This window comes from Lethenteron reissneri, chromosome 44 (assembly GCF_015708825.2).
Source record: "Lethenteron reissneri isolate LAM-NWPU_2019-01 chromosome 44, ASM1570882v1, whole genome shotgun sequence".
In the NCBI taxonomy this organism is placed as follows: Eukaryota; Metazoa; Chordata; class Hyperoartia; order Petromyzontiformes; family Petromyzontidae; genus Lethenteron; species Lethenteron reissneri.
Window position 1 is genome coordinate 3626065 of NC_083822.1, and position 17702 is coordinate 3643766.

General features: G+C 49.7%; 1 protein-coding gene across 5 annotated transcripts in view; it reads left to right on the top strand.

The window, feature by feature from the left end:
• The window catches only part of CARD11 (caspase recruitment domain family member 11), a 70147-nt gene that overhangs the window by 29818 nt on the left and 22627 nt on the right, over positions 1-17702 (top strand). For all 5 annotated transcript variants that reach the window (XM_061569685.1, XM_061569681.1, XM_061569686.1 and 2 more), the window contains 6 exons: positions 8260-8368; positions 10265-10466; positions 11082-11208; positions 12106-12346; positions 15737-15836; positions 17305-17418. In XM_061569685.1, the coding sequence (XP_061425669.1) occupies positions 8260-8368; positions 10265-10466; positions 11082-11208; positions 12106-12346; positions 15737-15836; positions 17305-17418 (893 nt within the window). The remainder of the gene's footprint in view (positions 1-8259; positions 8369-10264; positions 10467-11081; positions 11209-12105; positions 12347-15736; positions 15837-17304; positions 17419-17702) is intronic.

Genomic DNA, 17702 nt, shown 5'->3' on the forward strand with positions numbered 1-17702 from the left:
CACTGCACCATAGACTCTAACACTGCACCATAGACTCACACTGTACCAAGACTCAACACTGGCACCATAGACTCAACACTTGCACCATAGACTCAACACTGCACCAATAGACTCAACACTGCAACCATAGACTCAACAACCTGCACCATAGACTCAACACTGCACCATAGACTCAACACTGCACCATAGACTTCAAACACTGCACCATAGACTCAACACTGCACCATAGTACTTCAACACTGCAACATAGACCTCAACACTGCAATCATAGCCAAAATGCAACACTGCACCATAGACTCAACACTGCCATAACTGCACTGCATAGACTCACACTGCACCATAGACTCAACACTGCACCATAGACTCAACACTGCCCATAGACTCAACACTGCCATAGACTCAACACTGCACCATAGACTCACACTGCACCATAGACTCAACACTGCACCACAGACTCAACACTGCCCACAGACTCAACACTGCCCATAGACTCAACACTGCGACTGCCCAGACTCAACACTGCCCATAGACTCAACACTGCCCATAGACTCAACACTGCACCATAGACTCAACACTGCACCATAGACTCAACACTGCACCATAGACTCAACACTGCACCATAGACTCAACACTGCACCATAGACTCAACACTGCACCATAGACTCAACACTGCCCATAGACTCAACACTGCACCATAGACTCAACACTGCACCATAGACTCAACACTGCACCATAGACTCAACACTGACCATAGACTCACACTGCACCATAGACTCAACACTGCCCATAGACTCAACACTGCACCATAGACTCAACACTGCACCAGACTCACACTGCAACCATAGACTCACACTGCACCATAGACTCAACACTGCACCATAGACTCAACACTGCCCACTAGACCTCCACACTGCACCATAGACTCACACTCACCATACGCACCTGCACCATAGACTCAACACTGCACCATCAGGACTCAACACTGCACCATAGACTCAACACTGCACCATAGACTCATCACTGCACCATAGACTCAACACTGCCACCATAGACTCACAACTTCACCATAGACTCAACACTGCACATAGACTCAACACTGCACATAGACTCAACACTGCACATAGACTCTCAACACTGCACCATAGACTCAACACTGCACCATAGACTCAACACTGCACCATAGGACTCAACACTGCACCATAGACTCAACACTGCACCATAGACTCAACACTGCACCATAGACTCAACACTGCCCAATAGACCTCAACACTGCCCATAGACTCACACTCAGCCCATAGACTCACACTGCACCTAGACCACACTGCACCATAGACTCAACACTGCCACCATAGACTCAACACTGCACCATAGACCTCAACACTGCACCATAGACTCAACACTGCCACTCACTAGACTCAAACACGGCACCATAGACTCAACATAGACTCAACACTGCACCATAGACTCAACACTGCACCATAGACTCCAACACTGTCCAATAGACTCACCACTGCACCATAGACTCAACACTGCACCATAGACTCAACACTGCACCATAGACTCAACACTGCACCATAGACTCAACACTGCACCATAGACTCAACACTGCACCATAGACTCAACACTGCACCATAGACTCAACACTGCACCATAGACTCAACACTGCACCATAGACTCAACACTGCACCATAGACTCAACACTGCACCATAGACTCAACACTGCACCATAGACTCAACACTTGCACCATAGACTCAACACTGCACCATAGACTCAACACTGCACCATAGACTCAACACTGCACCATAGACTCAACACTGCACCATAGACTCAACACTGCACCATAGACTCAACACTGCACCATAGACTCAACACTGCAACCTAGACTCAACCTGCACCATAGACTCAACACTGCACCATAGACTCAACACTGCACCATAGACTCAACACTGCACCATAGACTCAACACTGCACCATAGACTCAACACTGCACCATAGACTCAACACTGCACCATAGACTCAACACTGCACCATAGACTCAACACTGCACCATAGACTCAACACTGCACCATAGACTCAACACTGCACCATAGACTCAACACTGCTGCCCATAGACTCAACACTGCACCATAGACTCAACACTGCACCATAGACTCAACACTGCCACCCATAGACTCAACACTGCACCATAGACTCAACACTGCACCATAGACTCAACACTGCACCATAGACTCAACACTGCACCATAGACTCAACACTGCACCATAGACTCAACACTGCACCATAGACTCAACACTGCACCATAGACTCAACACTGCACCATAGACTCAACACTGCACCATAGACTCAACACTGCACCATAGACTCAACACTGCACCATAGACTCAACACTGCACCATAGACTCAACACTGCACCATAGACTCAACACTGCACCATAGACTCAACACTGCACCATAGACTCAACACTGCACATAGACTCAACACTGCACCATAGACTCAACACTGCACCATAGACTCAACACTGCACCATAGACTCAACACTGCACCATAGACTCAACACTGCACCATAGACTCAACACTGCCCATAGACTCAACACTGCACCATAGACTCAACACTGCACCATAGACTCAACACTGCCCATAGACTCAACACTGCACCATAGACTCAACACTGCACCATAGACTCAACACTGCACCATAGACTCAACACTGCACCATAGACTCAACACTGCACCATAGACTCAACACTGCACCATAGACTCAACACTGCACCATAGACTCAACACTGCCCATAGACTCAACACTGCACCATAGACTCAACACTGCACCATAGACTCAACACTGCACCATAGACTCAACACTGCACCATAGACTCAACACTGCACCATAGACTCAACACTGCACCATAGACTCAACACTGCACCATAGACTCAACACTGCCAATAGACTCAACACTGCACCATAGACTCAACACTGCACCATAGACTCAACACTGCACCATAGACTCAACACTGCACCATAGACTCAACACTGCACCAGGACTCAACACTGCACCATAGACTCAACCACTGCACAAGACTCAACACTGCCATAGAACAACACTGCACCATAGACTCAACACTGCACCATAGACTCAACACTGCACCACAGACTCACCACTTGCACCATAGATCAACACTGCACCAAGACTCAACACTGCCCAAGACTAACACTGCCATAGACTCAACACTGCACCATCGGACTCAACACTGCCCACATAGACTCAACACTGCACCATAGACTCAACACTGCACCATAGACTCAACACTGCACCATAGACTCAACACTGCCACCATAGACTCAACACTGCACCATAGACTCAACACTGCACCATAGACTCAACACTGCACCATAGATCAACACTGCACCATAGACTCAACACTGCACCATAGACTCAACACTGCACATAGACTCAACACTGGCCAACCATAGACTCAACACTGCACCATAGGACTCAACACTGCACCATAGACTCAACACTGCACATAGACTCAACACTGCACCCATAGACTCAACTGCACATAGACTCAACACTGCACCATAGACTCAACACTGCACCAAGACTCAACACTGCACCATAGACTCAACACTGCACCATAGACTCAACACTGCACCATAGATCAACACTGCACCATAGACTCAACACTGCACATAGACTCAACACTGCAGCATAGACTCAACACTGAACCATAGACTTAACACTGCACCATAGACTCAACACTGCACATAGACTCAACACTGCACCATAGACTCAACACTGCACCATAGACTCAACACTGCACCATAGACTCAACACTGCACCATAGACTCAACACTGCACCATAGACTCAACACTGCACCATAGACTCAACACTGCACCATAGACTCAACACTGCACCATAGACTCAACACTGCACATAGACTCAACACTGCACCATAGACTCAACACTGCACCATAGACTCAACACTGCACCATAGACTCAACCACTGCACCATAGACTCACACTGCACCATCGACTCAACCTGCATAGACTCAACTGCCATAGACTCAACACTGCACCATAGACTCAACACTGCACCATAGATCAACACTGCACCATAGACTCAACACTGCACCATAGACTCAACACTGCACCAAGACAAACACTGCACATAGACTCAACACTGCACCATAGACTCAACACTGGCACCCATAGACTCAACACTGCACCATAGACTCAACACTGCGCCATAGACTATGCCATAGACTCAACACTGCACCATAGACTCAACACTGCAACATAGACTCAACACTGCACCATAGACTCAACACTGCACCATAGACTCAACACTGCACCATAGACTCAACACTGCACCATAGACTCAACACTGCACCATAGACTCAACACTGCACCATAGACTCAACACTGCACCATAGACTCACACTGCACCATAGACTCAACACTGCACCATAGACTCACACTGCATCATAGACTCAACACTGCCCATAGACTCAACACTGCACCATAGACTCAACACTGCACCATAGACTCAACACTGCACCATAGACTCAACTGCACCATAGACTCAACACTGCACCATAGACTCAACACTGCACCATAGACTCAACACTGCACCATAGACTCAACACTGCACCATAGACTCAACACTGCACCATAGACTCAACACTGCACCTAGACTCAACACTGCATAGACTCACACTGCACCATAGACTCAACACTGCCCATAGACTCAACACTGCACCATAGACTCAACACTGCACCATAGACTCAACACTGCACCAGACTCAACACTGCACCACAGACTCAACACTGCCCCATAGACTCAACACTGCACCATAGACTCAACACTGCACCATAGACTCAACACTGCCCATAGACTCAACACTGCACCATAGACTCAACACTGCACCATAGACTCAACACTGCACCATAGACTCAACACTGCACATAGACTCAACACTGCCCATAGACTCACACTGCACCATAGACTCAACACTGCACCATAGACTCAACACTGCACCATAGACTCAACACTGCAACATAGACTCAACACTGCACCATAGACTCAACACTGCACCATAGACTCAACACTGCACCATAGACTCAACACTGCACCATAGACTCAACACTGCACCATAGACTCAACACTGCACCATAGACTCTACACTGCACCATAGACTCAACACTGCACCATAGACTCAACACTGCACCATAGACTCAACACTGCACCATAGACTCAACACTGCACCATAGACTCAACACTGCACCATAGACTCAACACTGCACCATAGACTCAACACTGCAACATAGACTCAACACTGCATCATAGACTCAACACTGCACCATAGACTCAACACTGCAACAAAGACTCAACACTGCAACAAAGACTCAACACTGCACCATAGACTCAACACTGCACCATAGACTCAACACTGTCCATAGACTCAACACTGTCCATAGACTCAACACTGTCCATAGACTCAACACTGCACCATAGACTGATCACTGTCCATAGACTCAACACTGCACCACAGACTCAACACTGCGCCACAGACTCAACACTGCGCCACAGACTCAACACTGCGCCACAGACTCAACACTGCGCCACAGACTCAACACTGCGCCACAGACTCAACACTGCGCCACAGACTCAACACTGCGCCACAGACTCAACACTGCACCACAGACTCAACACTGCACCATAGACTCAACACTGCACCATAGACTCAACACTGCAACATAGACTCAACACTGCCCATAGACTCAACACTGCCCATAGACTCAACACTGCACCATAGACTCAACACTGCACCATAGACTCAACACTGCACCATAGACTCAACACTGCACCATAGACTCAACACTGCACCCATAGACTCAACACTGCACCATAGACTCAACACTGCACCATAGACTCAACACTGCACCATAGACTCAACACTGCACCATAGACTCAACACTGCCCATAGACTCAACACTGCACCATAGACTCAACACTGCCCATAGACTCAACACTGCCCATAGACTCAACACTGCACCATAGACTCAACACTGCACCATAGACTCAACCCTGCCCATAGACTCAACACTGCACCATAGACTCAACACTGCACCATAGACTCAACACTGCACCATAGACTCAACACTGCACCATAGACTCAACACTGCACCATAGACTCAACACTGCCCATAGACTCAACACTGCACCATAGACTCAACACTGACACCATAGACTCAACACTGCACATAGACTCAACACTGCCACCATAGACTCAACACTGCACCATAGACTCAACACTGCACCATAGACTCAACACTGCACCATAGCCACTCAACACTGCACCATAGACTCAAACACTGCACCATAGACTCAACACTGCACCATAGACTCAACACTGCACCATAGACTCAACACTGCACCATAGACTCAACACTGCACCATAGACTCAACACTGCACCATAGACTCAACACTGCACCATAGACTCAACACTGCACCATAGACTCAACACTGCACCATAGACTCAACACTGCACCATAGACTCAAAACTGCACCATAGACTCAACACTGCACCATAGACTCAACACTGCACCATAGACCTCAACACTGCACCATAGACTCAACACTGCACCATAGACTCAACACTGCCACCATCGACTCAACACTGCACCATAGACTCAACACTGCACCATAGACTCAACACTGCACCATAGACTCCAACACTGCACCATAGACTCAACACTGCACCATAGACTCAACACTTGACCATAGACTCTACACTGCACCATAGACTCAACACTGCACCATAGACTCAACACTGCACCATAGACTCAACACTGCACCATAGATCAACACTGCAACATAGACTCAACACTGCACCATAGACTCAACACTGCACCATAGACTCAACACTGCACCATAGACTCAACACTGACACCATAGACTCAACACTGCACCATAGACTCAACACTGACACCATAGACTCAACACTGACACCATAGACTCAACACTGCACCATAGACTCAACACTGCACCATAGACTCAACACTGCACCATAGACTCAACACTGCACCATAGACTCAACACTGCACCATAGACTCAACACTGCACCATAGACTCAACACTGCACCATAGACTCAACTCTGCCCCTGTATATTAAGCAGTCCCCCCTCCGTAACCTTCTTCCATTCCTCTCTTCAAGCCTCACCTCTCCTCCCATTCCCTTCCTCACCCCACCCCTCACCACTCCACCCCTCCACTCCGTCCCTCCCCTGCCCTTCCGTGACCCACCATTGCCCTCCGTTATGGTCGCTCATTCCTCGGCCCTTGCGCATAGCCCCTGCCATCTAGATCACTGTTGTTGTCGTAACCGCTTTCTAAACTATGCAAAGCGCCTTGAGCTAAAGCGCTCTATAAATATAAATTAAGATAAGATGGTGTACGCGATTGCGTGTCATTTTTCACAATGTTACACAACATGAGGGCAGAGCCCGTCTTCACCGACCACTTGATTGATGTAATTGATCACTTGCGTACAGTGTTACTGTACGCATTTTGCAACGCGTAAGGTACAGTTGCAGCCCTGCAATGACTTGTTCCTGCCGCTGCTAGCAGAAGGGCCTCCTGGAGGGATCTGGCCAAACATCCCGCAAGAGAAGGGGACTACCCACACTTTACCCCATCCAACCACAACCCTGTCAACCGGCTGATGGTGGTGAAACTACCTTTAGTCCCGGGGACAATCGAGATCCCGCGACACGAAACCGGCGACCTCTGCACGAGGGAGGCGTTGTCGAAGCGTGTGAATTGTCACACGAAATGATGAAATGGAGAATCTGTCGAGATAGAGAAGGGGAGCTCTCTGCAGCCTTCTCGAGCTCGCTGAAGCGCGGAGGCTCTTTCCGCCAGCAACGTCGTGTGGGCGAGCAGTTGCTGGCTTTATTATCACCTTTGCCTTTCGGTCTTCTTTTCGTATGGATTAATAACAGCAGATTAAAGATGCAATTGTTTATTTGTTATCCACTCAGTTGTTCACAAGCAGAGTGGATCTCGTCCATTCCTCCTTTTAAAGGTGTGATGACGGCAGCGGGGGGTGGGGGGGGGGGTGGGCATTTACAGCGTCGTCGATGCCTTCCGTTAAAACGAGCGAATGGAGAAATCCTCCTGCGGAGGACAACGACGAGGAGCCGTGTGTGTGACCGCGACGCCGCTGTCTCTCTCGCTCCGCATGTGGCGACGCAGGGGAGCGCTCGGGAAGCAGCTCGTGCCGCTCGTCGCTTGCCTCCTCGGGCTGCGACTCGCTGTTCGGGAACATGGAGAGCCTCTTGGCGGAGCTTGACCTTGACAACAGGCAGGTGCCCGGCACATGGCGCCAGCACGCAGACACAGAAGCACGCCACCGCCGCACCCGTGCCTCTTTAACCTGTCAAGTTGTTTGGCCCAACGTTGGTGTGTGCACCGGGGAAGGTCAAGATGTCATCGTGGCCAAAGCTTAAACAGCTACAACTGAAATCCTGAACCTGCCGCTGAACTGCGCTCCTGCTATCTCCTGCCATCATCTCTTCCGCTACCATTCCCCCCCCCCCCCCAGCACCTCCAATTAGCACAGTGGGCTACGTACGTAATATTTTTGTTTTACCCAGGAAATCCTCACGGAGTCTCATGACTCTTTTATCAAGAGGGTCCTGCCATGTTGTTTTCACAGTAGGGGGACAACGGTTGTTACGTATAATCCCAATTTGTGGGTAATATTTCCAACGTTGCAATTTTGGGTCCATGACGCCGGCACACAATGGCCTTCTCTCGTGAATGACATCACAGGATATTTAACGTCCACCGTATTGTTACACTTGGTACACGGGCAGTATTAATCAGCGCAGCCGCTGGATTCGAACCCGTGAATCCCTGCAACAAGCGGCTAACATTGCTACTAGCTCGGCGGATAATCCACGCAAAAAACTAACAATTATAAACCCAATTGTTAACTTCATTGTGGATTGCTCTTCAACACGTGACAATTCTGTTTATTTGGCTGTGTCGGGTGGAGGAGGTTCTGTGACAACAACAAAGTGACGATCCATAACATTGGTGGCGAATGCCAACGCGTTAAATGTAGGTGGGAGACCCTGCCATCAATAGCAAAGATCGTTTGGCTCCGGGGAATTAAATGAAGGAAATAAAAATAAAATCTAAGTTGGGGTTTATATTCTGCAGTCATACCTCACCGGACCCGAGGTATTCAACTCGCTAACCTTGAGACTCCAATTGAGTCACTTTTGGCCGCCACTTTTAAAATCCAGGCTTCAAATCTAGAACTGTTCTGTGAATAATTTATGCACGTATTTACTTTGGCAGAGCGATTGACTGGTAATTATGAAGGTTGCCATTCCTAAGCCTGGTTGGACATCAACTCTCCCAAAGCCAATGGAATGAGTCGGTACTCTGTCCGATGCCATGTGATATGGAATTCCTGTCACTGTTTTAGCATCACCAGAGGAAATACAATTACTGTCCAAAAACATTTTAGCAGAGAAACAATTGCTTTTTTTTGTATTGGCCGTTTATTTTTCTCTAACCAGGTGAGCATCCCATGTGTGTGTGCGCTTGCAAGTGTTTGCCACCCTGGTTCAATTCCCAGCCATGCATATCGGTGGAAAATCGTATATCACCCTGTACTGCTTGTCCCGTAGGGTTACTCCTATCACACATCTCAGTTTTGTGGTTGCTCTAGGCCATAGAAAACTTGGTTAGAAATAGCAGAGTTCCACTCGTTCAATCCCATTGACCTTACTCTTTGGTTCTTTCGGTAAAGTCACAATGAAGTTAACAATTGGGTTTACTTTAAAGTCACGTATACGTGACTTTACCGAAAGAACCAAAGAGTATGGATTCCTGCAGTCACGAAAGCTTCAATTCCCATGGACCTGTTTGTATGGGGAGCGGGAGTGTGATGTTTGGCAGTGCGCGCCGCCCCGAGTTTTATGCACACTCACAGCCAACATCGGTGACGAATATCAGAGCCGGTCCTGGGCCTCCCGCAGGTCGACTCGGCCTTAAATGTGTACATAGTGTGGTGCATAAACATCAGCACCGGGGAGAGACGGGTAGCCGGGGTGTGGCGCTGACCAAACCACCTGTCGTTTAGTGTGCCACATCCACCTCGGCGGGCAGCGCTCGCCCCTCCGTTCGCTGTGATGCTAAGTGGAGGTGGGGGATGAGCGGTGGATCCGTGTCTTTCTCGCCGCAGGCCGTTCCGTCCGTCCGCGTACTCGGTGAGCGTCCCGGCCGCGCCGGTCCGGCCGACGCTGCAGGCGAGCCTAAGCGCCGTCTCGCTGCGCGACGACGTCACGGTGATCGGTGGCAACGAGAGCGGCGTGTTCGTGCGGAGCGTGCGTCCCGGCTCCTCCACGGAGCGCGCCGGCCTCAAGCCCGGCTACCAGCTGCTCGCCGTGAGCGTCGCGCACCCACGCAAACACGCGCACACACGCATACGCTCACGCAAACACGAATGAAGCGGCGCTGATGATGTATTCTTATTATTGCTATTATCCTTTTGCTGCTCCTGTGCATTTGAGTAGCCAATTTGCTTACTGCTGGTGTGTGTTATGGTACAGAGCCACCCTTGAATCGAGCAATACTCAAATGAGTGCCTGGTGCGGTGTGTAAACGTTAAAACCGTGGAAACGAGGCTGGCCAGGCGTGGTGCGGGCTTGCTCCTCCGATTAGCACGGTTGGCTCTGTAGGGTGTAAAAGAAGTTGTACATACATAGCACCCCCTTGTGCACCACTTTGGCCTGAACAGCTGCTCGCAAGCAGCACTTGCCCCCTCCCCCCCCCCCCCCAAAACCTCTTAAAGTCATTCCTGTTGATCTTTTTGTTTGTGTCGACGAAAGTTCTCTGAGAAACAACTGGATAAATATGGATGCGCAAAAAACAAAAACCCATTCACCATTAAAGTGTAGGGCCTGTTGGGGGTGGTGGCGGTGGCTTGGGGAGGTCTTTGTCCAGCAGCGGATTGATCATGGCTGATGACGACGATGATGATGATGTCCGTGCCCATGCAGCTGGAAGGCAAGGTGAAAGGTGAGGTCCAGAAGGTGTCGCTGGAGAACTCCACCAAGGAGGAGACGCTCTGGGCCCTGCAGCACTGCCAGGGGCACGTGCAGCTCTTCGTGCGCACCAACATAGACGGTATGGATGACGCCACATCTTTGCCGTGCTGAGCCACATGGCCTTCGTTTCCTAGGCGCGGGCGTAATGGGGTGTGATTACGGACCCAAGTTTACAAGATTCCGGAGCGATCGTATGTGGTGGTGGTGTTCTGTACATTTTTTGGAAAATTTCTAATTTGGCCTTTTTTTGTAGCTCGCAAACTAAGCCTGTACGCCCAAAAAGCCAAGTGGGAACATTTTGTCAAAAAATAACTGGTATATAAAACACATCACAATATTTTTCCTCTCCAGTAACATAAAAAAAGGGTTTTATAAATATACTTTAGCTATCTGTTAATCATTACGCAAGTTTGCTGCAGCAGCAATCTCATATCTCAGTTTTGTGGTAGCTGGAGGCAATCGGAAAACTTGGTTAGAAATGGCAATGTAGCACTCGTTCACTCCCGGTTGACCTGTTTGTGTTTGCATGGGGAGCGGCAGTGTGGTCATTGGCACTTCTATGCACACTCGCAGCCAACATCTGTGACGGATATCTGAACCGGTCCTGGGAATCCCCTTGGTATACTCGGCCTTAAACGACTACCTGGTTGCGTTGTGTAAACATCAACACTGGGGAGACAAAGGCCGTGCCGGCCTTCATAGTTGCTCACTATAACAGCACTTGCCCCAAGAGTCTGTTCAAAGCTGTACAGGGGAGGTTTGACTTTGCATTTACATATAGCATGCAATGATTCATCAGTGAATTGACTAAAACGTATCCTCGTGATAGATGCATTACATAATGTGCATGAAAATAAATTATACGAGATCGTTTATGCTCCTGGACGAGATCAGCAAGGTATTGTTGTTGTTAAACGTCGTTAAACATCTCGCATACGCGGCCGCGCTTGTGATTGTGGGGGCGTGGGTTGCGCAGGCCACCGCAAGCTGCAGGCTCTGCTGGAGGGAGGCACGGTGACGTCGGGCGACTCGTTCTTCGTGCTGGTCAACGCGAGCGTGTGCGGCCTGGCCGAGGGCTGCACGATGCACGCGGCCTGCGAGGACGTGCTGCACGTCACCGACACGCTGTACGAGGGACGCGCCGAGTGGCGCTGCTCCCGCGTCGACCCCTACACGATGCGCGACGGCGAGACCGGCACGCTGCCCAGCTTCCTGCGGTGAGGCCCGCACGCTCGCTCGCTCGCTCGCTCCGCTGCCTCCGCCGGTGTCCACCACCACTGCCGTCGTCGCCACTTGCCAACCGTCACCACCAACGCCATCATTTCTGCCACCGTTACACCCCTTCCATCTACACCACCGCCACCATCGCAGCAAAGACAAAGATCCCCCATATAGCCTTAAGACTGTTGGGGCAAGTGCTGTTAGCGAGCACCTATGAAGGCCGGCACGGCACACGAGGGGGTGGGTGGCCAGCACTATGCCCGGCTGTCTTTGTCTCTCTAGCGGCGATGTTTAAACACTGCACCAGGTACTCATTTGAGGTTTCGTCGACCTAAGGAAGACCCAGGACCGGTTCAGATAATCGTCAATGATGTTGCCCGTGAGCAAGAATTGAACTCTGATCACTGGGTTTGTCGGGCAGTGTGCTTACTGCTACCCTACCGCTCTCCACCATCACATGTCGATTTTTACCACCACCACCAATACAAAATCCACCACCTTCAACATTACAACGACAGCTATCACATCCACATTCTCCACTACCACAACCTTTTTCATCAATACCATCATCACCATCTCCACCATCACTGCCCGTCATTGGGGCCCAGGGATGCGTAACTTAAGAGTGGCGATGATCCTGCGATTGTGAGCGAGCGGTTTTGTTTTGCGTTCACACGCGCACACGATGGTGGGACCCCGTGCGTTATTCCACACAGGCGTTATCTTGCTCGGCAGCTTCCCTATCCGTGTGTGTGTAGCTCCCATGTGTGTGAACCGGTCCTGGGCCTCCCCTAGGTCGACTCGGCCTCAAATGAGTACCTGAGGCGGTGCGTACACATCGCCACTGGAGAGACAAAGGCGGTCGGGCGTGGTGCTGGCCACCCACCCCCTCGTGTACCGCTCCGGCCTTCATAGGTGCTCGCGAACAGCACTTGCTCCTCTACATTCTGTTAAGACTATACGGGGGATCTTTGTCTTTGTACATAGGAGCAGCGATGTGGTGGATTGTGCACTGAGCACTCCATTCCTGATAAACCAGTTTAATTAGTGGGCGTACATAACACTATTCTCGGTCAAACCAGCTTCAAGTGATTGTACGCTGCGCGGTACCAACAATCAGCCTTGGGAGTTAAAGGGGGCAATGGTTGTGTGATCGTAGTTGTGTTCGAATGCTCGCCTCAATAGGTGCTGTCCTTCAACAGCGCTGGCATTATTGCCTTTAAAGCTGAGTTGCATGCGTATAGATACGAGGCCAATCACCCATGCATGGATTTGACAATACATTGCAGGAGCCTGCTGAAAAATCATTGAGGGTCATTGAGGATTACTACCGGGTATATAACGGGCATTGTTATTATTATAATTGTTGGTGGTGAGCAGCGGTGCAGGAGATAATGCACTGAGCTATAAACCTGCCAACCTGAGTCTGGTCCCACGTCCAGGGCTAATGTTGGTGACAAACAATGTCCTGGCCGCCCTTCCTCAAGCTGCACCAAGCCCCGTGAATAGCAGATTCAACGACAACACTCGGACACACAGGACGGGCAGCCACATGGTGGTCCGGCGCCAGCAGTTGCCCAAGCGGTGTACTCGTGTTTTCAGCCAATTAATGATGAGTGTGGCCATACTTGAGGTAGGAAATCGGATCACCCAGAGAAAATCCCACGCTTGCGAGGGGACAACGCTCTATCCCATACAGAAGGGACGATGATATTCGCCCACATTTTGCAGCACCGTCTTCTCTTGGCAAGCTCGAGTACAGTACCTCCTCGACCCTCATGGGAAGAGAGTTTCACGGCATTTGTGTGGTCCAAATGATGCTACCAGATAGGGCCTTCATTCAAGAGTGGATGTACAAAGGGCTGGCATTTGTCTCATTATTTCCAATGTATTATTGTAAATGTCTTCTATAAATACCTCACCGTGTTGGCTAGGTGCCACCCATTGATTGAGTCAGATGTGATTACAGATGTAAAATCTGGAAAGGAATGTGGTGTCAGTTTTACAGACTTGGGAGAGTGAGAGGGCGTTCAGGAAGGTGGCTGTGGCTTCAGCAGCTGAGTTGGCTTCCCTGCCAAGACGGGCGTGGGAAAATCTACAATCTCCCTCGCACTGTTGCTACTCCCAGCTCCCGCCCTCCCAGCTCCCTCCTCCTGCAGTCTGGGAGAACACCAGCTGGCATTGCCCACGCGCACAAGCACTGTCTATTCAACCAAAAATGCAAAGAAAAAGATTCTCGATACTATCATAGGTTCCGCCATAATTGTTTTGTTGTTGTTCTTAGAGAGCTTTCCCTGCCAGAGAGGTTTTTAATCGATTACTGGCTTCACTTTCCAGACCGGATGAACATAAATGTTTTTGGTCTCTAGTCCGGTTTAACTTGTGCGTAGAACTTTGATTTGTTACCTTAATTTACATTTTATTTTCCATATTTTTCGCGATTCGTGCTTTGTCGGCATGATGGCGACGAGTTAAGTAATTAATTAGGAATGCTCAGAGCGCGGTGCAATGGCCGGCAGAAGTTTATATCACAGAACTGCTTCTATCACCTCTTGCACGCTCTACACAAACTCATTGCGCATTGGCATTGAGAATTCAGGGTATTTTTTGAAGTGACTGAACTCTGGACCGCTTTTCACCTTTCTGGCTCTCATCAGAAGCATCAGGCTTGTTCACCAAATGCTGTTGGATTACCAGACGTTGTTGGCAAGAGCACTCCATTCATATATGTGACACCATTCAACGTAAAAAAGAAACACTTGTACAGGTCACATGGCAGCACTTACCCTCCCACCCGACTACACAGAGATATTTCCATTCTGTGACAGTCAATGCAATGTTTTTCATTCCTAAAAACCCAGAATTTCACCAAAGTACAAACCCAACTTTAATATGATGGCGGTTTTTTTGTGCAGTTAACAGTGACCGGACTAAGACTGTCAATTCACGACTCTTGATATACGCCGCTTGAGTCAAGAGTGGCTGCCAGGATCTGAACCGAGGATTCAGTGATGACAGCCTCAGCGATCTAACCCCTAAGCCACGTGGCCGCCTTGTTGTTACCCTTAAGTTTGTTATTGGGATCTCGTTTGATCATGAATTTCCTTTGTACCTTACACTTTGTAAGCCAGGTCTCCATTCCAAAAGAGATGTTTTATTCTTGCTAGTAAACCACTGTAGTCTACGGTGCCTCAATGGAGGATTAGCAAAAGTACATGAAGCATTTCCGTGGCGAAAAAGACCTCAACAATTTGCATTTAGCACCTGAAATTATTCCCATGATATTCAAGAACGAAATGGTCTTGGTCGCTTCTCATCTGAATTTAAATAAAGGCGTCGCTGCTTCTCTTGTTTGCTCCTCCCTCGGGCACATTTCTCTCACTCAGAGCCCAGCAGTTGCTCCTGGCCAAGCTGAAGAGGCTCATGAATCGACGCACCAGCGCGGATGAAACGGACTCCTATGGCGCGCAGGGCAAGATGAGAAAGGTGGGTTAGGCACAGAAATGTCCCCAAGTCGTGCCTGCGCCGTGCGGCTGCTGTCGCGTCGATTTTAATGAGGCGGGGAAACGGTGGCTTTCGTGGTCAGCACTTGTCATCACGTCGCTTTCCACAAAGTCAAAGGTTTCAACTCCCACTGCAGGCAAACCGGGACAGCACTTTTTTTGTTTGGGGAAAATAAACGGAATGTGTCGCTTGAATATCTGTTACCTCTCAAGTAGAGTTTGATCCGTATTAAAGCGCACAAGTTAATTTCGTCACAAACTTGCAACATGCACGAATTGCGGCGTGGGACATCGGAGACGAGCGCAAAGGCAGCCAACAGTGGCGGCAACAATTGCCCAAGCTCTGTGGCCCTGACTTGGGATGTTTTGCCAAACTCCATTATACACGTGGGAGAAAACAAACGGAGAGATTTCCACGCATGCGCGCTGGGCAACCTGATTCCCCCCCCCCCCCCCCGCCGCCCCGTACAGATGGAAACAGACAGATTAATCCACGTGCTGGACTGGGTTATGGCACCTCGACGCTCATTGTAGGAGACGTTCATGACATTTGTATGATTCGCCAACTCTCGCCTTGACAGTGGTGGCTTACAGACGCATGCCACCATTGCCTGACAAATGTAAAGAATGATCCTAATAAAAAAAACTTTAGCAGAGGTAGCCCAAAATAAAGACGAGGTTTTGTTTTCCAGCATGAAAATAAATAACATTGTAGACCATCATTTTTGTGGGACTTCTGCACCAAGTTTCATCAGTAGCATATAACCTGTTAGGTTAATGCCGAGCCCTTTACAAACACCATGGAGCCCATTCAGTGTATTACAGACCAACAACGTTGTACAGCAGCTATTATCAGCTATTCTGGTGGATTGTGGGTAACATAAACCAGAGGTCTCCATAATCAATCGCTGGAGCAAAATTGCACAAAACACATTAACCAGAACCTGAGGTCAAAATGTAATTGCAATTACAGAAGTTTTGTTGGCTGAAAATACAATTATCTCGTGCTTGCAAATTTATTTGTGAACGAGACAATTAAATGGTAATTGACCCCTGGTATTAAAGGCGTCCTTGGTGGATTGTGGGTAACATTTGTCCAGAAATCACTATCCCGGTTTCAAGAGCGGCAGTCTTTCTCTGGGATTTATAATTTCCACGACGTATTTCGCACCGCGCAAGGGAAACGTCACTTATGGGTGGCGCAGAATAACCCAAACAAAAGCAAGAGTGGACTTGGTGGCCCAGTTCAAAATCCCCTCCCTGCTCTCAGAGCTCCAAATGACATCCGGGACCTGCCGCTGGCCCGCGCTCCTGCCATCTCTTCCACCACCATTCCTGTCCCCTCCCCCGCACCTCCGATTTAGCACGGTCGGCTACGTACGGTGCGAAAGAAGTTCAACATGCGTAGATACATCTCACAAGATCCCCGCTCTCTCCTCCCTCCCTTCCAGGGCTCCCTGCAGTGCAGTTGCAGCCTCCCGAGTGACGGTGGCCCCCGGGCGGTGGACACTGGCCGGCCAGGAGGAAGCGGCCTCCGGGTGGGCGTCATCGACCACTTCCTGCAGGTTTCATTTCCTCTTTTTTCTCCCCCCCCCACCTCCCTTCACATAATCGGCCTCGCACAGCTTGCTGCGGCTTTCTGCCGATGGACTCCCCACCCCCTCCAACCCCCCCCCCCCCCCCCCCCGGAATTCAGCTGCGCTGCTTCTCACCAGGCCATGCACAACCGCGGCGCTACGTGGCAAACCCTCGGTTTGTGACGGTTTGGTTGATGCCGCTGGGGACGGCCTCTCGCTGTCCGCCACCTGTGTGATTTGCAAGCCCCCCACCCCCACCCAGTGATGGGCAG